Source organism: Chelonoidis abingdonii, chromosome 10, assembly GCF_003597395.2.
Source record: "Chelonoidis abingdonii isolate Lonesome George chromosome 10, CheloAbing_2.0, whole genome shotgun sequence".
Taxonomy (NCBI): domain Eukaryota; kingdom Metazoa; phylum Chordata; order Testudines; family Testudinidae; genus Chelonoidis; species Chelonoidis abingdonii.
This window is the reverse complement of record NC_133778.1, coordinates 11,332,352-11,355,066: the sequence shown is the minus strand read 5'-3', so window position 1 is coordinate 11,355,066 and position 22,715 is coordinate 11,332,352. Positions and strand designations below refer to the sequence as shown.

The following is a 22,715-nucleotide window of genomic DNA, read 5'->3' as shown; positions in this document are numbered from 1 at the left end:
AGACTCAGAGCCTCTGAGTCTTGGGGTCCCCCAGGGAAGGTTTTGGGGAGACCAGAGTGAGCCAAGACACTGGAAATTTTTGGCTGGTGGCAGCGATATCAGATCTAAGCTGGTAATTAAGCTTAGAGGGTTCATGCTAGCTTCGCAGTTAATGAACGCTAAGGTTCAAATCTGAGTGGGAAAGCTATGACACAAGTGCTTCCTGGTTTCCCCAACTTTGGGATTTCAGAGAATTTGCTGGTAGGTGTTCACTGAGAAATATCCGGTTGCTGAGAGCTCTGGATTAGTTTCAGCCTGCTGAATAGTGATTGCGGTTAGAGCGCCGGGGCTATTTCAATAGGCTCATTTAAAAATCTGCAGCACCAACTTGAGAGCCCGGAGCATGAAAGCAGAGGCAGGCCAGAGTCACAGTTACAGGTGTATGACTAGTGACTCAGTGCCAATTCTTCAAACCTGGCCACATTTATGGTGTGTTCAAATCCCTTGTTTGCACTCACAACCAGGAGCTGCTTGTTCCATTACCCAGCTCCGTGAGCAGGCTTAGGCAGATAGCTCTGAGCATTTGGCCCTAAGGGGCCTGTTGTTATTCCTATTCCAGAGGTGCCCAGCAGCCCTACTCATGGGCCAGGACCCCCTTGTGCTAGGTGCTGTACAAACACAGAACCAAAAGATGGCTCCTGTTCCCAGAGGTTCACGTGGAGTTAATGAAATGTTAAGGCCTTGCCTCCACTGGGATTTAGCCAGCAGTGTAGCTGCATTGCATATTGCTAGTGTAGGTGCATTGACGTCAGCACAGCACAATTTGCACTGCTGATGCAGCTTGGAAGCCAAGGTAAGCTGCACCTGCACCATTCAAGCTGCACTGCCGTAAAGAGTGTCTATGCTGATAGCCAGGTCATAGGTGCTTCATATGGCCCCCTTCCACCATGGCACCTGAGTGCCCCACAGTCATTAATGTACCCTTATCACACCCCGTGAGGCAAGGCAGTGCTATTATTGCCATTTTGCAGAGGGGAAACTGAAGCACAGAGTGTATGGCTACATGGCAGCTGGGCAGGAACCTCCCAGGCCAGGTAGACAGGGCTCAAGACAGCATGCTAAAAATGGCTGTGAGCAGGCTCATTGCAGCTCTGGCAGACACTCAGCCTGGCCACCCAAGCTCAAGCCCTCCCAGCCTTGAGGTTAGGTGGTTAGCCCAAGCAGCAACATCCACACTGCTATTTTTAGCATGCTAGCTCCACACTATCTACCCAGCTGCGGTATAGACATACCCAGAGAGGCTAACTTGTGCCAGGTCACACAGTCTGTGGCAGAGGATGGCACTGAAGCCAGGTTTCCCAAGTCTCCGGCTAGCACCCTAACCTAGCAGAGGGCAGCTGTGCCAGTAGCTAAACAAAAACAAAAACAAACCTTGCCCTGTACACACAGCCCAAAAACTCCGCTGCACAGTTTCTGCCACAAGCTGTGTGAAACTGACTGAGGGACCAGTTTGAGTTAGTGTATGGGGGTGAGAGGGGAAGCTATATGAAAAGGAGAACATTTACAATGGGTGCCAGAATTCTGACATCATGATGACCCAAAATACGAATCAGTTAAATTTCAAGCCAAACAAACTTGTGGGGGGAAATCCTTAACAATACAAAAGAAAGCAAATTCGTGCTGTCAGATAAACATCAACTCAAATGAGCTGCGGAATCATCTACTGGGTGAAAAAGTTCTGTTTCATTGCCACTCCACCGAGATTATCTTCAGCACTGTCAGTCGTCATGATTTTGTCATGAGCCTTGCAATGCTTGATGTTTTTCTTAAAACTCCAACTTCTGGAATCAGATGAGAACCTCAGCACTTTGTGGTTGAGGAGAAAACCTTGAGAATGTGATCTCTGAGCACCATAATAGCCCACAAACCATAAGACAAAGACAAAGAGGACTATGGAATCCTGAAAGGGAATTTTTCAAAAAACGCAAAGAAGCGTGGGATCTTTTTGAAGCAGATAGTCTAGATATATACAGCACATCACCCCGACCTGACTAACAATGACAGAAGATAACTTGTCTCTGACATTAGGAGTTTGGAAACCTTTATATATTATATTACTTAACCCACCAGTCAGCTTTTTCCAATCTCTCAAATCTCAGCCAAGAGATGTTTACAAATGTAGGATCTTGTATTCTGAAGGTTCCAAAAGTATGTACCATCTGCAGCAGAGTTCTGAAGATAGGCTCATATCCTGCAGCCCTTGCTCATGGGAATAGGAGCTGCAGGAACAGGTCCATAAGCCTTACCTAGATGTATAGGTCCTGGACGACAACAATTATTCCACCTCTGCAATCTAACTTCAACGGCAATTTGGCATCTACTTGTTAAAAACTAACCCAAGTTTTGGTCTTTGCCATGTTGATCTCTTATAAATCTGCTGAGTTTTATACATACCCCAGTGTTATGGTTCACAACTAATAATCGGTAATGCCTTTGAGAACAATACCTAGCTCTTTTGATAGTGATGATATGACTATGTCTAGGTAACGAACTTTAAATACAGAAGTGGGGATTTTCCACTCTAGAATCCTGTTCTCCGTGCATAAAAGTTAAGTAATTTACCAGGTCGTAGATGAAGTTGGTCACCCAATAGCTCGTCACACCGATGCCTGAAATATGCTGCAGTTGCTTAGCTTTGGTCTGATGTTCTTTTACCACATAAAGCACAAAGCTGGCTGTTGTGATGGAGTAGCCAATCAGGACAAACATTGAGACTAGGATATCAAGCAAGCTACTGAGCCTGAAGAGAAAAGGGGAAGAAAGACAGAGTCAATGTTTGATTGCCCTGATTTAGAAGACAATATTCATAGCTTAAAAAAAATCAAGGGCTTGATCCTGCCAACTTTCCCTACTGGTTGTAGAGACAGCTCAGGGTAGGAAGCACTATGACTGGCAGAAAAGCTTAAAAGGGTGGGGACTGTGACAGCAGATTGTTTGGAAAGACAGAAAGAAAAATATGTATTGTCATTGCTATGGTTGTGCTCCAAAATTGATGCTGTATCTATAATGTCCCCACATTTATCAGGGATTCTGAGAAGAAACTCAGTGGGAAATCAGTAGCTCTGTAGATACAGGGGAGACAGTTCACTTTTGTGAAAAGAGCAATTTGATTGCTCAGAAAAAGTTATTTATCAATTTTGGTGTTTTGTGATTTCCAGGTAGCTGTTTTGCTTCTATTGCCACTAAATGAATCAAAGCAGCAGGTATCAGCCAAATTAAACCTCTTACATGACTTGTTCTTTACTCTGTCCTCCAGGATAGGGATGACTCACAACGGAAATACCTACAAAAAGAAGAGAAGTCTTTTGTAATATGTATGACTAAGTTCCTCAATAGGCATGGAGGCTGGACGTAATGCCAGCTATTAGTTATGGGAGGGAATTGCGGGGAGGTGGCAGGGAGGCGAGGGTCAGGATGTGCCTTTNCAAACCCCCCGGGGGGGGGAGGGGCTGGGTTCTGCTCTCACTCTCTCACTGATTCATGGTGTGACCTTGGGCAGATTTTTCACAATTGCCATCAACTTTTTTTGAGTGGCTCTTGCAGGGCCTAATTTGCAGGAGTGTTCAGTGCCAGAGCTGCAGTCAATGGGAGCTGTGGATGCTCAGCAGCCCTGAAAAATCAAGCCCTGGAGTCCAAATTCAGCAAGAAACCCAAGCACATGCCTTTAGCCTTGTGAACAGTCCCTTTGACTTTCAGTAGGGCTACTCACCTACTTAAAGTTAAGTACATACTTAAACACCTTGCTGAATCAGGGCCCATGTGTTTTAAGTTGGGCGGCCCAATGCTGAAGCATTCAGAGGCCACATTTTAAGATCCTGGCCCTAATGTCTGTGTGCCTCAGTTTCCCCATCTGTAGAAGATGGATAGCGCTCATCCATCTTTGTCCCTGGAAAGAACATTGTCCTATGTTGGTACAAAGAGTTATTTAATAGTCCATTTCCAGTGGCCCCATTCAGACTTGAAGCCCCCAGCTAAGAATTGCAGAAGCATAACTCTGGGCCTGACCCAGTGATTTCCAAGAGCACTCAGTCAAACCAAGGGTCCTTGCTACCATTAATTAAGCCTCAGTACACTCTAGTGTGGCCCTGAGTCCTGTGACGCTGTATAGACCTACAGACGCAGTGGGTATTCACCCACGAAAGCTTATGCTCCAATACATCTGTTAGTCTATACGGTGCCATAGGACTCTTTGCTGCTTTTACAGATCCAGACTAATATGGCTACCCCTCTGATACTAATGTGGTACTGTACCCTGTAAGTCAGCTTTATTCCCATTTCAAAGCAGGGGAAGACAAGGGCAGAGAGGTTGAGTTACCCGCCAAGGCCACCACAGGAGTTGGTATCAGAATCAGGATTTTAACTCACCTGTTACAAGTCAGGTGCTCACTAGATCACTAAAACAGCCCTCTCCCTATTAGTACCACTCTCACCTAAGTATGTACTCTAGTGATAGGCACCTCTTGTAATTCCATGACATACTTTTGCTCATTTTTGATGAACTGCCCCATATCTGATAACTATTATCTTGGATAACCCAGTGTGGAAAGCATCTTCCACATTCTCCACTGGGTCTCCAACCTTCCAGCAGACACCGGAATAAGCTTCAGATAACACTGTTCACAGTTAGGAAGGCAACCGGTATATTTTCTGATGAGAAAATTTAAATGTAACAATTCTGTCTTGTGAAGCTAGAAAGAAGCACTCAGACCAAAAGAAACAGCCAGCCTACAGATATTAGTCTGACTATTGGTTTCAGCCCTGTGTGAAACTCAGGTCTTTCCCAATCAGATTCACAAAATCAGGTCCGTGACAATTAAATGTCAGAGGGTGGCAGGAATTCTCTTACCAGATCTGCCAAAATGTTTGGTTTAAACACTTCCCTTCCAAAGCCAGCATCTAGCCCTCGATATGGGTGATATAACATATGAAGGGCTTTTGCTCTGTTTAGAAGCAATGAGACTCTATTTATCCACTGCACTGAGATCAAAAATATTCCAGGAGTGCAAGGACAATCATAAATGGACTAGAACCTATAACCTTACCAAAGTCAACTATCTTATCCAAGAGTCTATGGCCATTATTCTCACTTAGACTAAGACTCCTTTTACACTAGCAGAGTGGTGTAAAGGTGTTTTGGAATAAATCAGAACAGGTCCAGTATTATTGTATATCTATATCTGTGTGTTAATAGCCTGTTTTGAGAGAAAAATGTCACGTTCCTCTGGGAGAAAAACGTTTGTCACATGTTAAATTAGCCACTGGGGGGAGCCCTGTAAATAGATCAGAAACACCGATGCTGGGAATGTAAAGTTAATTGACATGTTTTTATAAGAGCTGTGGAGTTCATGCAAAGGTTGTTTCTTGGCCAAATCATGCTCAGATTCATGCCAGAGGTAGTCACATTTTTTTTTTAGATTTGTATGAAGAAGAAAAATGATCAAGAGTTCTCTCTGTTTCTCTGTAACACGTACAATTACTTGTTTTTGTGATTACTGATTTTGAGTGAACATATTTGTACAAAATCCACAAAAGAATCAGCTTGATGTAACATTTGCGATTGCCACAGCAATGTTTTCAGAGGCCAGATCCAGTCATAACAAGACTCCAGGCCTGATTCTCACTGCTTTGCACTCCGAGTTGTCATTTACACCTGCGTACAGTAAGAGCTAAGCTGGTGCAAAACGTTTCCCCCCCATTTGGCAGCATTTAACACTCACTTCGTACTGGTGTAAATGGCCATGCAGGCAGGGAATTGCTGGCCCTGACAGGCCCTTATTTCCATGGAAATTATGAGCTGCTTAGGGCGTGCAGTGGTGGAAGCGGCTCTCGGTTCCCATGGCGAAGAGGACTCTGCATAGCTGCAGAATGCTGCTGTACACATTCTACAGCCTCCCTGACCTAGGGTGGGAGCTGTGCCCTTGATGAGCCATCTGTGGCATCAGCCCCTGGCAAATACTATTTTGTGGGGATGGATTTTTATGAGTCTTGTTACGGTTTCTTTTCTATAGACTTCTGCAGCATAATACAATAAAAAGAGGGACTCCACTGAATCCCAGTGGATCAGTTCCAAGCTCCAGTGAAGTTCTATGGAAGAAGGGACCAGCTTCCATGACTTTTTGGACCTGGAAGAGGCTAGGCTAAAATTTTCAAACATTAAATGCCTAAAATGATGCAACTAAATCCATATTTAGGGACCTAAGTGGCCTGATTCTCAGAGTGTGCTAGAAAACCCCCCATAGTTGCCATTAAATTCAAAGGGAGGTGAGAATACTAAATGCCTCTGAAAATCAGGTGCCTGAATTCGGTGCCTAAATTTATAATGCAGTATAAAGATGCTGGTCCCCATTTTATGTGCTATATTCAATCTGTGACATTGAAACACATGAAATGGTGCGATTTGGTCTGCAGTTCATTTTAAGGAAAACAAAAGCGGTGTTATTCAAGAGCAATATTTTTCTTGTGGGATGCAATGAAAATCTCCAGTTGCTAATAACAATGTACAAACAACTAGAAAATGTTTTCCTTCTGTAAAAAATAAAGGTGATCCAGTCTGACTAATCTATTAATGCTGCAGAATAAAGCCATTTTTCCTTCTCTCCAGCTTAGGCTAGAAGTCAAAATTTCCATTTCAATACTTCTTTTTTCGAGGGGATGGAGAGAAGGAAGCCCAGTATACATAAGTCGAAAGCTATTATGATTTGCTTGGTGACAGGGCAAAAAGCTCCTTTTATGTGTTTCTTTTTTTAAATATATGAAGTTTAAGTCAAACCTCAAAAGCAGGATTGGCACCTCTTTCAAGTTGCTGAAATGACTGTGCTTTTATCTGGCCATTTTAACGGTTCTTAAACTGTCATTTATTTGTCACAGCAACAAATGGCTTTTGGTCGCCAGTAAACTACTGCAGAGAAGAGTCTCTTCAGTTGTATTTCAGACCAGTTTACACAAGTCCTGTTCAGCTTTACTCATCAATTCATTTATTTTCCCTATACAGAGTACAGATTCCTTAGAGGGACCTGGGAATTATCAATCTGGTCATTTGTTAACATTCATTTGTTTCCAAGGACACCCAGAACTGGCTAGATGCAGTGAAAACATTAGAGCTGTTCAAAAATATTCCAACAAAACATATTTCCATCAGAAAATGCCATTTGTCAAACTCAAAACTTTCCATGGGAATGTGTCAATCTCGTTGAAATTTTGTTTCGGGGGGGGGAAAGGGCTGAAACAAAGCTCGAACTTTCCGGAAGGGAAGATTTTGATTTTTTCATTTCAAAGCGACTTTTTGTTTTAAAGTTTATTTTATATGATACATTTTAACATAATTTAAAATAAAAAGTCAAAATCAGAACAAAGTATTTCAATTGGCCTGATACTAATTTTTTTTTCAAAATTTTTGTTGGAAAAGTTCATCTCACAGGACATTTTTGTTGTTTCATTATAAACCAGAATGAAAACAAATTTCACAATGTTCGAATTTCCCCTAGAACGGACATTCTGAGTTTTGACCTGCTCTAACAAACGTAAAAGGCCATTTCCAGAAAGCTCGGGGACAGATTAGTATAAATGGCTCCCCGAGCAGAAGACCGGTTTGGGAAATATGTCTCAACTGTCCTTCTTTGTGAAGGACGTCACTCATTTTTAGTGCCACGTAAATTCGGCACACCCTTACCTTTAGTGTTTAAAATCATGTAAACTAGAAATAAAGAATGGTGGCAGATATTTCTTCATGTTAAAGGGACGGATCCTGCAGCACTTTGGGTTTCCTGCTCAAATAAGTTTTGTGTCCCTCATTTGGGGTCTCACCCCATGTCCCAAGCTGGGGCCTTGGCATCTTCAAAGGTATATTTGTGGGGGATGTAGCGGGGTGACCACCCGCTCCAGCCTGGAAGGGATTGGAAAAGCCCTGCACAGAGCAAGGTAAAATCTGGCTCATTGGAGGAAGTGGCTGCAGCTGAGGCCATGCCCCAAACTGAGCAACAGGGTCTTATAAGAAGGCCAGGGAAGCCAGAAGCAGTCTCCCTCTGCCTGTAGAGGGAGAAGGGCCTGGCTGCAGGGAGCTAGAGACAAAGTACCTGAGTGGAGCAGGGCTGGGGACAGGCTGAGGAGCTGGGGAGCTCCAGCCTGAAAAGCCCCAGGCTGTGGCCTTGCATAAGGCCAACAGGTGCTGGGCATTGCAGAGGGCAGACCAGGTGTAGGCCAAGGCAGCATGTGCAAACCCTCCTTGCCAGTGATGAGTAGGCTGACACTGCAGTCTGCCCTAGGGTATGCGGCTAGATGATGACTGGCAGTAGCCATATACTGAGACAAAGTTAGGATAGTGGGTGGGGGTTACCCTGGGAGGGGGAGACCCTGAAGCTAAAACGGGTTACTGCCAGGGGGTAGCACCCCAGATAAAGGGGCACCGGGTCCTGGGAGGAACACAGGGGCCAGAAGACAGGCAGATTACCGGCCTGCAGAGAGTGCTCCGGAGATGGAATGAGCTAATTCCCAAAAGTCACCAGCAGGAGTGAGTCTGCATGTCTACAGGGGACCTTCTGACTGTGTCTGCCCGTTCCCACTCCCGGCACGGACCACTCTGTATTTTGGATAAGGCTTGATGAGTAAGCACTGCTGGTGGAATATTCAGCTCAGCTTGAGTAGCTCATTGATGATTAGGGAGGGAAATCTTCCTCAGCATATCACCACACTCTCTCTCCATGGCCAGGATTCACCCTTGGACAACTGAGTTGGTCTGGGACTGTCCTGCTGGGGAGATGGCCTGTGGCTCTGTGCCACACTGCTGTAGCAGAGAGGAGCTGGAGCCCATCTGTATTTAAAAAAGGGGGCTGCCAGCTGGGCCCTTCCCACTTGAGGAATTGCTCCCACACTCAGTGTGAAATAGCTGGGCCCCGCTGAGCCGAGAAGGCAGGTGTTTCCGGTACGACGGAGGTGGCCGTGGGGCCGGGGAGTTGGTTTTGCTTGGCGAGAAGATGAGTGCTGAGGGAGCTGGCCATGTGAAAGCTGGCTGGTGATTATTATGTGGTGATGGGGAAAGAAAACTGAGCAGATGTTTTGCCTTTCTATTTAGGATTGTATTAGATTGCAAGCCCCTTGGGGACGAGGCCACCTTTTTGTGCTGCGTTTGTCCAGCACCAAGCACAATGGGACCCTAGTGTCTGGCTCCTATGCGCTGTGCTAATACACATAATACAATATTATAATAGTAGTTTTGTTTTTAATTGTTGTCAAGGAGGCCCAGAGCTTCAAACAGGCCTTTCTTCTCTGTCGGATTTACCTTTTGATGCATCCATAAATAAAGAACTTTATGTTGACAAGCAAAATGACCTTCCAGACAGTTTCCCCAGAGTGTGATCCTTCAGCAGAAGCACAAGCCGTCTGACACGAGAGGGGCCAGGAGAAACTAGAATGTGGTAGAACGGCCGCTGTTTGCTGAAGCAAGTCCCTTGATAGATGAGTTCTGAACTCTTGTGAGGCCCCATAATCGAATATAAGATGTTCTGCTCTCTTAATCTATAGATACAGGCGGTATCAACACTGGGAATGTTTTACTAGTATAGCAATATGGTTATGCTATGCTGGCAAAGTGCTCCTACTGTGGATATAGCTACCTCAACAAACTGGCACTTTGACCAAAGTAATAAAGCCCTGCCCCATGAGTGGAACAAGCTGTACACTGGTAAAAACATCTCTTTGTTGACTATGAGAGTTATACAGAGTATGCCAGGAGAAGTCTGTAGTGTAGACCTGGCCATAGGCAAACACACACACACACACACCAGTATGCCTGTATTACACACATAATACGGATGGAACAAACAGTGCGGTAGAGTATGAAGGTTTATCAGCATGAATTTGGGACACTGCATGACATCAGTGAGGCAAAGCTAAGCAGGTCATTCCAAATGAATGCTGATAAACCTTTACGCTCTACTTCACCACTATGCATTCGGTATATGCCACATGTTGCAGATAAACTACTTCAGGGATGTGTGAGAATATTTTGTATCTCTCCCCACAATGTATACACCTGTAAAATAAAATGCTTTAGTTACCATAAGTCCAACAATGGACAGCTCAGAGAGAGAAAAACATTAAATCTAACACACCACTGGAAGCAACCTAAAGTATCCTTTCTTTGCATAGAAATGTCACATCTTTACAGTCAGCTATCTCGATGCTGAGGTGGAAGTCAATACTAAGCAGAAGCCCTTGCTGCTTGTGGGAGAAGGAAAACCTATTTTAAGGTTTTACCTGGTCCCCTTCCCTGTTCCTAGAAATAGACATGTGAAATATTGACACTCTTTAAAGAAAATTGAATTGAATCAACATTAGTAGACATAGCCCCGCTGAAGTCAATGGACATTTCATCACTGACTTTAGTGGGGCCAAAATTTCATCCAGGGGATAAGTTTCCTTCTAGTTTAAATTGGCACAGCTCCATTTTACACCAGGAGTGAATCTGGCCCATCCACTATAGTCTTCTCTTTACAGATAGAGAACTGGGCCCCCTTCACATGGGGCAGCATGAGCTGCCTCAAGGGTTGGTTAGCACCTACCATATTTGGAAGACTCATTTTTCGGCATGTTCGCTCTAAGAATGAAGTTGTTGAGGCTGTTGAGGTAGGCTGGAAGGCTGTGATACCCCTCTGGATTATACCACACCTGTACTCGATTGGGAAACAAAAACAGGCAGAAAATCATTGCCAAGAACAGTGGTTTCTTCCATTTGGACAAATGAATGCATCCATAACTCATACTAAAAAGAATAGCAGTAAAAACATTTGCTAAAGCTGGGCCATCTACAAAGTAAGGGCCAGCGACTCAATCATGCAAGATTCTGAGTGCATTAGCCCAGATCCTACAATGCACCTAAGCATGTGACTAGTTCCACCACCTTCTATGAGATCTAGTCCAGTTGCCTTCAGATAGACAAGAAACACATGCCAGTTGCTAATGGTTTATGTTAATGATGCCTGGGGCATTACACATCCTGACACTTTGCTTTTCCATAGTCGGTGCTTTTGCTTTTCAGTAATGTCAGTGGCTGGTATTTTCAAAGAGGCCTATTTAAGTGACGTGCCCACTGGGCACCTAATTGTTCCAGGGTAGAAAACATTGGAAAACAGCACCTCGTTACTTAACAGCTGTGCCCACTGTGATAAATCCTGCTCTCCTTTACACTGGTGTAAATTCAGAGGAACTGAAGGGAGAATGGAATATGGACTATACACTTTGTGTACTGCACGTTCTATCTGCTTATGTTAGCGACACATGTATGCTTTTTTACTACCACTAGCCCTGCAAAGCCAATGCTGCTATGGGAAAAGGAAGCTGGCTTGTGTGCTATCACCAGAACTGTTAACAAGGGCCCAGATCCTACAGTGAGCTCTGCACAGACCCCCAACAACTTCAGGTGTCCTTCTATGGAGGGCTCGGTGCAGGATGGCAGCCAACATTCCAACTGCAGAGTCTTTACCTAGAGATGGTGCCCCTTTTACTCCTAAAACCCTACGAAAAACCAACTAAACATAAAAAACCCACCACCTTTACCCCAAGCAGAGTTTTTACCCTGAAAATGAGACATGCCAGAGATTCCAGGAAGTCCACTAAGGACTTTGCTGTTGATTTTACATGGAAGGTGCCCAGATATCCCAGTGATGAGCAGCAGTATAAACCTCTAAGAGCATTGTACATCTCAACTGCACTTGATCTACAGCTGAATTGGGGCTTCTGGGGATGATGAATGACCCAGCCTTGGTTGTCTCATATTACACTTAGATTGTAAACTCTTTGGGAGTCTTTGCCCAGGCCACCGAGATTCCAATACCTGACTAGGGTTTCAAAATGTTACCGCAAGACAAATAACAACAAACAGCACTAACTCTCAGGTTGCCAGCTGAAGCTGATGGGCTGGCAGTTAGATAAAAGCACCTTTTTACCTGCAAGCTGAGCACTTTGCTCTGAAAGTTACTGAGACAATGAACTCTATGGAACCACACAATTCCATTTTTTATGAAGCCACATCTCAGAGCAGAACTGCACTTGAAGGAACACTGTCGTGGCTATGAGAATGTACATGAATTTACCAAATCTTGACAGTTCTCATACCGTGCCTCTTTTATTTCAGAGTCCAACCATGGATTTTTTTATGCCGATTTATACTTGTTACAATGTTTTTACAGAGATGAGGAAGCGCAGTGGGTAAATCTGAGTGCACTACAGAAACAAGCCAGCTGTAGTGAGGGTCCATCCCGCTCCCTCAAAGGGCAGATGGTGTTGTTAGCATGGCTTTGCCACTCACGAGTAGGTAGGAGAGAATACACCTAGTAACACTCATAATGACTAAAGACAGAGAAGATGGAGAAAAGTTTAAGTTTGCAGACGATACCAAACTGGGAGGGATTGCAACTGCTTTGGAGGACAGGGTCAAAATTCAAAATGATCTGGACAAAATGGAAAAATGATCTGAGGTAAACCGGATGAAATTCAATAAAGACAAACGCAAAGTGCTCCACTTAGGAAGGAACAATCAGTTTCACACATACAGAATGGGAAGAGACTGTCTAGGAAGGAGTATGGCAGAAAGAGATCTAGGGGTCATAGTGGACCACAAGCTAAATATGAGTCAACAGTGTGATACTGTTGCAAAAAAAGCAAACGTGATTCTGGGATGCATTAACAGGTGTGTTGTAAACAAGACACGAGAAGTCATTCTTCCGCTCTACTCTGCGCTGGTTAGGCCTCAACTGGAGTATTGTGTCCAGTTCTGGGCACCGCATTTCAAGAAAGATGTGGAGAAATTGGAGAGGGTCCAGAGAAGAGCAACAAGAATGATTAAAGGTCTTGAGAACATGACCTATGAAGGAAGGCTGAAAGAATTGGGTTTGTTTAGTTTGGAAAAGAGAAGACTGAGAGGGGACATGATAGCAGTTTTCAGGTATCTAAAAGGGTGTCATCAGGAGGAGGGAGAAAACTTGTTCACCTTAGCCTCTAATGATAGAACAAGAAGCAATGGGCTTAAACTGCAGCAAGGGAGATTTAGGTTGGACATTAGGAAAAAGTTCCTAACTGTCAGGGTAGTTAAACACTGGAATAAATTGCCTAGGGAGGTTGTGGAATCTCCATCTCTGGAGATATTTAAGAGTAGGTTAGATAAATGTCTATCCAGGATGGTCTAGACAGTATTTGGTCCTGCCATAAGGGCAGGGGATTGGACTCGATGACCTCTTGAGGTCCCTTCCAGTCCTAGAGTCTATGAATCTATGAAAAGAGAAGACAAGGACGAGGGCCGCTGAGAGCGGGTTCGGGCCCTGGTGAAAAAAACTTTTTCAGGCCCCCCAGCAAGGGCGGATCAGCTTAAAGGGACCGACAAAGCCGGGCCCCGGGCTCCCTTCTGGACTGCCGAGCCCCAGTAATTTGTACTGGTTTCCCCCCCTCTCATTGGCCCTGACAGAGACAAGCAAAATAAGGGAAGGAAACTTAGACAATTTTTAGTTCATTGTCCCATGCAAGCTGCCGATTTCGGGATGGATTTACCACCTGCATGCAATCCAGGAAAGATTACCGTATTTCTTGAAACAGCCCAATATACAGTTGGTCTTCTCTGTCTTGCTACATTAAAAAACAAGCAGCCTCATGACTAAGTACTACCGTGCAGATTGTACCCCCTTTACTCCCACTGGTTTTCAGTTACTCACCCAGTGAGAAGTCTCTGGGTCTACTCAAATGAGCTCACTGATGCGCTTAAGAGAGACACATCTGGCACTCTGCTAGGTAGTATTCTAGGAAGCAGGACATTTTTTACCTGCAGCAACAGTTGATTTAAAAGAACTAACACAGTTGCATTTGTAATGCCAGAGCACTAGCACACTATGGGGCAAACTGTCCAGAGCAGATCAAGCAAAGGCCAAACAAGGCTTTTTAATATGAGGCATGGAGAGTCTGCATAGGAGTTTGATTGATGACCAGGGTAGAGCTGAGGGGTGAAGAGGGTTTACTGGGCAAAGCCCAGGGACTGCTTCTGTTACTGGGAGGATAAACCCCAGCTCACCCTCATAACAGATGGTGTGTGAGCAGTCTGCAACTGACCCTGACCCTGATCCTAACCCTAACCCTGAATGGCACTGCTAGATGGCAGGATAGAATGGCTTGTGTAGCACTGAAAGACCCCTCTAGAGGACACTCTTGCTGTCATTCTGGATCCCCTTGGTGCCCCTTCTGTGACGCAGAGGTGCCCTGGCAGAGAGAATGCAGAGTGAGGGAATGGGGTGGAGGTGGGAGGAGAGGACAGGAGTCCTGGCAAGGCCAGGCTAGGTGAGCCATTACTAGAGCAAAGCCGTAGCAGCTGGGGAGAGTCGGGGCCTGTGGAAGTGAAGAGCTGGGCTCTGGGCTGTGCAGGTTGTGGATGCAGCAAGAGTAACAGAGTTAGGGGGAGCTGAGGGGTACAGTGTCCCTCCCTTCACGGGTGGAGATGAATCCAGTTCCTTCAATTTCTTTTTCCCTCCTTCATTCTCTATGTATTTCCTTTCTGTTAATGGTAATCTACAGGAGTTCTGTGCTTACTCAGTAATGCCCCTAAAATACACAAGGACATTAATCTTGCTTCCCCTTCATTTAGCAATGGATGTTTCAGGCACCTGCCCACTCGGCACTCCTGCATTGCAGCAGGAGGCATTCATTACCTTAGTTAGTGTTCTGTTTGCAGGCACTGGGCGTATATCAAACTTGAGGTCAGTAGTCAAAGGCAACCCAAAGCTCCAGCCACCATATCTGCGTGGTAAACAATACAGCGAAATGCATTATTGTCATTGGAAAGATGCCAGGCTAGATCCTTAGCGGGTCTGAAAGACATTAGTTCAGCTGAAGTCACTGGAGGTGCATCAATTTCTCACGGGGCCTCCAGGCACTATACAATGAATGATCATCACAGGTGTCACCCTGGATTCACACAGGTGCAGGTGAGAACAGGATATCGGCCAGTGTTTGTAGTGTGACCCAGTTAACACTCTGCAGGAGCCTTTACTTTTGAAAAGAAAGTAAACAGACAACAATTCAGCTAAGTCCTGATCTGTGTCGACACGATTCTGAAATGCATTTTGGTTGCTGCAGAGTCACACTCTTTTTCTACCCTCTTTAGTGGTACAATTCCACATTTGTGGAAGATTTGCATGGAAGGTGAACAGTTCCCTTTCAATCAGTAGCCAAGGTTTTCCCTTGGCTAATTTAACTTACATTTAATTTTGCACTTTAGCATTTTACACACACAAACCCAACTTGTGATAAACAGTGCTGGCTAGCATAAGGCCCTGATTTAGCAAAGCGGCTTAAGCATGTACTTAATCTTAACTTCAGTGAACTGAAGCACACATTTGGAATGAAGCACCCACTTAGATTCTGTGTTGAATGAGAGTTTAGGTGCACAATCTCTGTACAAGTCTTGCTTAACTGAGTATTCTGCCAGATTTCTTTTCTTAAGTTTCTATGGCCAGGTCTACACTACGAGATTAAATCGATTTTAGATATGCAATTTCAGCTACGAGAATAGCATAGCTGAAATCGAATATCTAAAATCGATTTACTCACCCGACTTCACTGAGCCGGATCGATCCGCGCGGCTCGCTGTGTCGAATCCGGAAGTCCGGTCGTCTAGCTGGAGTTCCGGAATCGATCTAAGCACGCTCTGGGATTGAGATATCGCGTCCAGACCGGACGCGATATTTCGATCCCCGAGCAATCGATTTTAACGCGCCAATCCGGCGCGTAGTCTAGACGTGGCCTGAATTGGACAAGGGCTTTTCTTCAAAATCCATCAGAGTAAAGGGGAGGTGGTGCCCATTACAGCTGCACCTTTCAATAGTTATGCATATGCTTTAAGACACGTGCACTCCTGCCTTAGCAAAGTACTCAGTGCAGCCAGCAAGGAGTCCCACCACGCTTTAAAGTAACCACCTTGTGCCTATCGCAATAAGCAACATGCGAAATGAATGTAAAATGGCTGCTTTCCTAAAGGAGAATCAAACACATAAGAAGCCACTGGCCAGTGATACAGAGGACAAAGAGAAAAAGAAGAAATAATTGTACGCTCGACCTTTTCTGGAGGAAATCTTTGGCAGTTGCTAGAAGGTACATTTCCACATCATGCCCAGTAAGATTATAAATCATCCGAGAGGAAAAAGTTCTTTTGTGAGGTGGGGAGAAGTCAATCTTTGGACACGTCTGAAAACAAATTTTAAAAATTGTTCCTTTAATTAAAAACATCACAAGGCAAAATTTACATTTCCCCCCCAAGGGTCAATTCTTCACAAAGACAGGAGTCCGGTGCACTGTAGCATTGGGACATACATTCTGATTAGTGCCCCAGTTCAGCAAAACTCTTACACGTGTGCCTTAGTTTAAGCACAGGCTTAAGTCCACCCCTATTCGGCTAAACACATGCTGAAGTGCCATTGAAATCAATGAGACTTGGAAACGTGTTTAACCCTAACTAAACTCTCATGTGTTTTGCTGAATTGAGGCCTAGCAAAGTTATCAGGACCTCAGAATTACTGTGGTTCAGACAAGCACCCACACTGTTATATGTAGGGCCCGCATCTCCCCCTGCAATGAGTTCTCCATCCCTTGCTGTCACCCATATTTTGTAGGGACCTGTGCCATGCAAATAAACAAAAACTAGGTAATAATAACGATAATGTATGAGACAAGGCACAGTAAAAGCGGCTGGATCCAGACTTCTGCACAACGTTTATATTCTTGATGGTGAATGCCAATAATAGAGTACTTTCATCTAACGAGAATATTCTAATGAATGCAATTATCCTCTTGCATACATGTTCGCCTCTGTTAAATGGGATCATCAAGCAACATTGAAGAATACCTTTAAAATCTTTTCCGCTGGAGGTAGGTAAGTACAGAAGGCAGCCCAAAAAGTGTGTGATTGGTTTTTGGAGCATGGTATTTAATTCCCCTGCTCCGGCCAAAATTTTCTAAGTGAATTCAGTGCTTGTTAAGGGTGCTAAATTGACATCCCTGGAGAATGCAGTCTTCTGTTCATCTATAGATCAGGTTCAGCACATGGGGAAGCAGCGATTCCTTCCCCATTATCACCACCCCTCAACAATGTGCCTCTACCCTGATCTAGAGCGATGCTTCTAGACATCAGGGGTCAGATCCTGAGCTGGTGCAAACTGGCTTAGCTACTCCAGTTGGCACCAACTGAGGATCTGGCCCAACAGATTAGTTTACCCTCTGTGCCTACTCAGCTCATGACCTCTTTGCTTAGACTAGCTACAAGGGTGCCATTTAATGCCAGCTATGATGATAGTTTCATGGGTCAGCAGCATGGTCCAGTGCCTAGGGCACTGTACTGAGACTCAGAAGGCCTGGGTCCCTTCACATCCTTGTGCCTCTGATTTGTGGAGTTTAAAGCCAGAAGGGATCATATCACCTCATCAGACCTATTTCTCCTCCACCCTTTGTCCATTTAGGTCCCATTCCTGCACACACATTGAAAACATTGGGGCTACTCATGGTAGGAGAGCTAAATACATGCGTAAGTGATTGCAGGAGTGGGGCCTTGGGCGGTAAGCAAACTGGGACAGCCTCTCACTATGTTTGTGCATCACGCCCAGCACAAGGAGACCAGGATCCAAGTTAGGGCCTGTAGGAGCTACTTATTATAACACAAGCTTGGATGAATCTGAAGCAGTGACCTGGCGGTAATGAGTCCCCAGTCACAATGCCAGGCCTGTGAGCCATGTGAGTCTGTGAGCCACAAGATAGTTTCTCCAGTATACTAGGTACCTCTTGAGTGTTTTAAATTTACTTTCCCCCATTAAAGTTTAACTCAACTTTACCTGGCTGCTGTCTGTGCAGTTGCATGCAGAATATCTAGTACTCTGGTTTCCATGGAATACCCACTGGCCAAGCATGCTGTCGTTCAAACACACCCTGAAAATGAGCACACATTACCCTGAGGTTTTCTGTATACAGGCAAGCAGGTGACATGTAATTGCACAATGGCAGAGTCCTAGTGAATGGAATGAAGATGACAGAGCACACGTAGCACATTGCAGAGATTGTTGTTTTTCCTTGGGTCCGGATGCTTCTTGGGAAGTGCTGAGCACCCATCAGCTCCCACTGACTTTACTGGGGCTTTGGTTGCTTAGCTCTGCTGATGAGGCGCTTGGCCTCATTCCTTAGTGGTTCTTGCTAGATCTGTTTTTAGTGATTATGCTGTGAGACTTCTCAGAAAGAGCCTGGTGAGGCTGCTTCAAGTCCCCTAGCAAGCAGTCTACGAAGTTAACATGAAGAGGCCAAAATTATCTTACAAAAGAAACATAACCCCACTCTCAGGGGTGTTGCATTAATTGGATAGTCCTCTGATGGCTGACAAACTGTGTCTAGGCAGCACAAATATTTCTCTGCACTGCACACCATGTACTAAGTCACTCAGGAATTATCAGCAGCTACTGCACTGACCTCTTGAAGACTGAGCAACAAAATCCCAGGTAACCCACCCTCTGCCCACTCAGCCAAAAGATACGAGAGTTTTCAAGCTTGGATGTTTACCTGGCCTCCAGGGCTAGACTGTGATAGGCTTCCTCATGTTGAGTAGTACCACAGGTGTTACTACTGGTCTATATTTACTACAGGGTAACCCTTACCACGTATGATGAGAACTTATTCATGTGAGAAAATTCAGTGAAGTCAGCGGACTACTCATGTAAGTGCTTACCAGAGTGAGTGAGGGCTGCACAATCTAGTCCTTCGAGAATAGCACAGTTTGATTTTCTTTGTAAATGTCAGGAGTTTTAAAATCAGATTGCTTCAAAATGTGAGTCTATCTTTGGGAACTCTGGCAAGAGATGAAGCCTTTTTTGATGTGACTCCAGGGTATGAAAAGTTTGCAGATGATCAAAGAATGTTATTAATACCTGACAGCTATTAACTTTGTGTCATTTCCTTTTTGCAGATTAGGAATTCAAAAAGAAGGCGACGAAGAACTACTTACGAATTGCTTTCATTCAAGCATGTGTTATCTGTTCCAGGGAAAGAAAGCATCGAAGCAACTAAAGCATCTGTGGTCTCATTAAAGTTCCTAAGATTTAACAAAGAAAGAGAGAAATGTTCAAGATACTTTCATTATGGACCCAGTAGTAAAAACCCTCCACTGAATGAAATAAGGATTGGAAATGAATTATTTTAGGCCCTGGTGCTGCAAAGTACTTAAGCACGTGTGTAACTTTAAGGATAAGAATCGTTCCACTGGTTTCCACTGGACTGCTCATATGCTTAAAGTTACATATATGCTTCAGTGTTATGCTGAATTCAGGCCTGAGGGGAGTCGCTTTGGCGTATACAATTATGGCTGTTCTGAATTTCATTTCAAATGAGAACCATTTACTGTGATTTCAGGTAATATAGTTAGAACAGGTGCATGTCTCCATACTCACCTCCATCATTTCCCCCATCTTCTGTGAAGCCAAAAAGCTCTAGTCCACTCAAAGAATAGCCTCCCTCCAAACCCATCTATCTGGCAGTGTTTGTCTGAAACAACCCACCCTGTTAGCAGGAATAGGTCATGCTGGGAATGGAGGATGTGAGTTCTGCTGACTCACTGAGGCAGGTGGCTTCAGCTTCCCACCCCACTCAAATAGCAGTTGGCTAGAAAGAGAGGACATAAGCCGTGCTAAGGTAGGAACTCTAAGAACAACAAAGCAGTGGGGAGAAAGCTTGAGCTGAATTTGGTATTTCTATCTTAAGGACCAGCTCTACTGAAGATAGCCAGGAAATTTCATTATTGAATTAGAAAGCTGCACGTTACGTTCATTTGAGTAATTGAGGTTTTGGAGAAGTTGGGGGCTTGTTTTAAGCATAATTAAGTCTTTATGCTTAGGAAGACCCCAAGGCTTCAATAGGGAAGGGTTTACATACTGAAATCAAACCTCAGGTGTGGGGTTGGAGAGGAAACATGACTAACCTTTGGATAACTGAGAGGTTTGGTTAAGTGAGGCCTAGATAATGGAGCCTCTGCTTTTTATGAAGATGGGAAGAGAGAGGCAGATGGTCCCACAACATGAGTTGGGAGCTAGAATTCAGTCCCAGACCTGTAATCTTGAGGCCTGGAGCTGAAGGCCCCAGGGTTGGGAATAGGTACACCCCCTCTTCTCATTACAAAAAGGAAGTGAAATAGATCCCTTTGGGCAAGATGGCTGCTGTCAGAAGTGGATTTCAATGACAAATACAATAGACACCTTAGAGCACATACTTCAGAGTTAATTCCTCGGGAGAGATTTTAAGTTACTCAAGCTTACCTTTTCAGGCTTTCAGATTGCTGGGTTTAGACCTGCTAGGAATATGACTTTATTATTACATGTTTCTCTGTGTCACACTTTTCCACTCGATTTGCTTGGTCACTCTCCTGACAGCACAATTTGCCATTTTATAAACAATCGGTAAAACAGGTTTAATAATAATAAAAAAGAGATATTTACCCAAAGAAATCTGCCTGCCCTGAGGAACCATACAGTGAGGGAGAAAGGTGGAGTTCTGGGTATTCAGCCACCTCAGTTCTCAGTGTGCTGAGGCCCATGGCTACCGTCACAAAGATCACGGGTAGGATGACCTGAGTAAAAAAGCCTTTCAAGTTCCGTCGGGTGTGGTGGAACCTCTTAACGAAAACAGCTGTTGTCTTCTTGAGCAGCAGTGGCAAACCGGTCACCCTTTTTGATCTGACCAGGGCTTGGTCTGTGTATGATAAAGAGAACCCTGCTCAGCACTTGACATTGTCAAAACACTTCACAGTTATGAATCAACCCGCCAACACCTCTGTGAGGTAGGTAAACATTGCTGTTCCCATTTACAGATAGAGAGAATTGGGGCTAGAAGGCTAAATGATTTACCCAAGGCCAGAGTGTTAGAGCTGGGATTAGAACTCAGGCACTCCTAGATCAGGTCACTACATCACACCTCCCTCGCACAGACTTCTGCCAGTGTGTGAGAGGAATCAAGTCGTCTACCTGTTTCAAGTACTTATATGCTGCCCCCGTTCCCCATCCTGTGCTATCTGATCACCTCACAATCTTTAGTGCATTTATCCTCACAACACTCTTGTGAGGTAGGAAAGTACTATTAACCCCATTTTATAGACAGAGAATTGAGGCACAGTGTGACTAAGGCCCAGATCCTCAAAAGTATTTAGGCACCTAACTTCTGTTCAAATCAGGATTTGAGCTGATGTGACTTGCCCAGGGTCTCAGAGGAAGGCAAGAACTCAGGTCTCCCAAGTCACAGGGGAGTGTAGGAACCATCCTTCCTCATTCCTTACCCCAGTGGCGAAACGCAAATAGCTTACATGTACAACTGTAACTGGCATAGGAAACTACAGCTGTTCATATTTGCAAGTTTGATGTTTTCATCATTTAATAAATAGCTTCTTAGACAATAATAAAACTTATCTGAAAATTGCAAACGAAGAAAAAGAACAAGGCATAGGAATTGCCATGTAAACTAATGGATAATTGCACAGAATAAGTTAAAAATGGAGACAAATTCTTGTACAAAATATTCTTCTCTATTGGGTCCAGCAGAGTCTTCTTTGTAATGAAGGAAATATTACCACATATATAATACAGCACGAAGCAAATAATGTTCAGTGCTCTCATTTGGAAGGGAAGTAAAGGGAAAATCAGAGAAATGTAGGGCTGGAATTGAGTTTATACTTAATCCTACATCATCTAGTCCAGTCCTTTGCACTGAGGTAAGATTAAGTATAGCTAGACCAGGTATTTGTCTAATCTCTTCTTAAAAACCTCCAGAATTCCCCAGCCCCCTTACGCAACCTATTCCAGTGTATAACTGTCCTTATAGTTAGAAAGTTTTTCCTAACAACTGGTATTCCGCAGATGGGGCATACGAACGTAAGAACGACCATGCTGGGTCAGACCAAATGTCCTTCCAGCCTAGTATTCTGTCTACTGACAGTGGCCAGTGCCAGGTACCCCAGAAGGAATGAACAGAACAGGTAATCATCAAGTGATCCATCCTCTGTCGTCCATTCCCAGCTTCTGGCATGCCTTAAAAAATTCAAAATAATCTGTGCTGACTTTGTAGAGGTCTATGATGAATACTGAAGATAGATATGTTACTTCCCCTCCCTATAGCCTACCCATCTTTACTTACTTTGTGTATTAGGATGAAGCTGGCATTTTGGTATATTTGTTGTATTTGAAAAAATTAATAAAAAATTATAAATAAAAAAAAAATATGATAAAGTTTTTCCTAATACCTAGCCCAATCTCCTCAATTATTTCTCTATCTTACAGTGTCAGTTTACAAGAAAAATGATAGGTTTCTAACCTGCCAGCATGGTTATGACAGAAAGAAACAGAAACCAGCTCACTCTGCTCTATCTGTGCTGGTATTCCACAAAATTAAAGGTCTTTCCAGGTAGTCTCTTTGAGGCTGGTCTAATTTTTATAAGTAATCATCTGTATCTGTTATGGCGATTACACTCAGATGCACATTTTTACCTTCACCAAGAGCTGTATTTGATTGGATTAAATAATAATAATGATCTTCTTGATACAGGAGAGAAGGAATCACCCCCTACAGTAAAGGAGGAGCAGCCTCGTACCCCTAAGGCTGGGAGGTCTGCTGCCACCACTGAAAATAGGAAA

At 44.2% G+C, this 22,715-nt stretch overlaps 1 protein-coding gene across 1 annotated transcript in view; it reads right to left on the bottom strand.

The window, feature by feature from the left end:
- Positions 1-22,715, bottom strand: part of ABCA12 (ATP binding cassette subfamily A member 12) — a 142,703-nt gene that overhangs the window by 22,534 nt on the left and 97,454 nt on the right. The window contains exons 35-42 of the mRNA XM_032805314.2: positions 20,532-20,784; positions 19,049-19,135; positions 17,892-17,985; positions 16,127-16,254; positions 14,721-14,808; positions 10,596-10,701; positions 3,268-3,322; positions 2,602-2,779 (exon numbers count right to left, since the gene is read on the bottom strand). Coding sequence (XP_032661205.1) covers positions 2,602-2,779; positions 3,268-3,322; positions 10,596-10,701; positions 14,721-14,808; positions 16,127-16,254; positions 17,892-17,985; positions 19,049-19,135; positions 20,532-20,784 — 989 coding nt within the window. The remainder of the gene's footprint in view (positions 1-2,601; positions 2,780-3,267; positions 3,323-10,595; positions 10,702-14,720; positions 14,809-16,126; positions 16,255-17,891; positions 17,986-19,048; positions 19,136-20,531; positions 20,785-22,715) is intronic.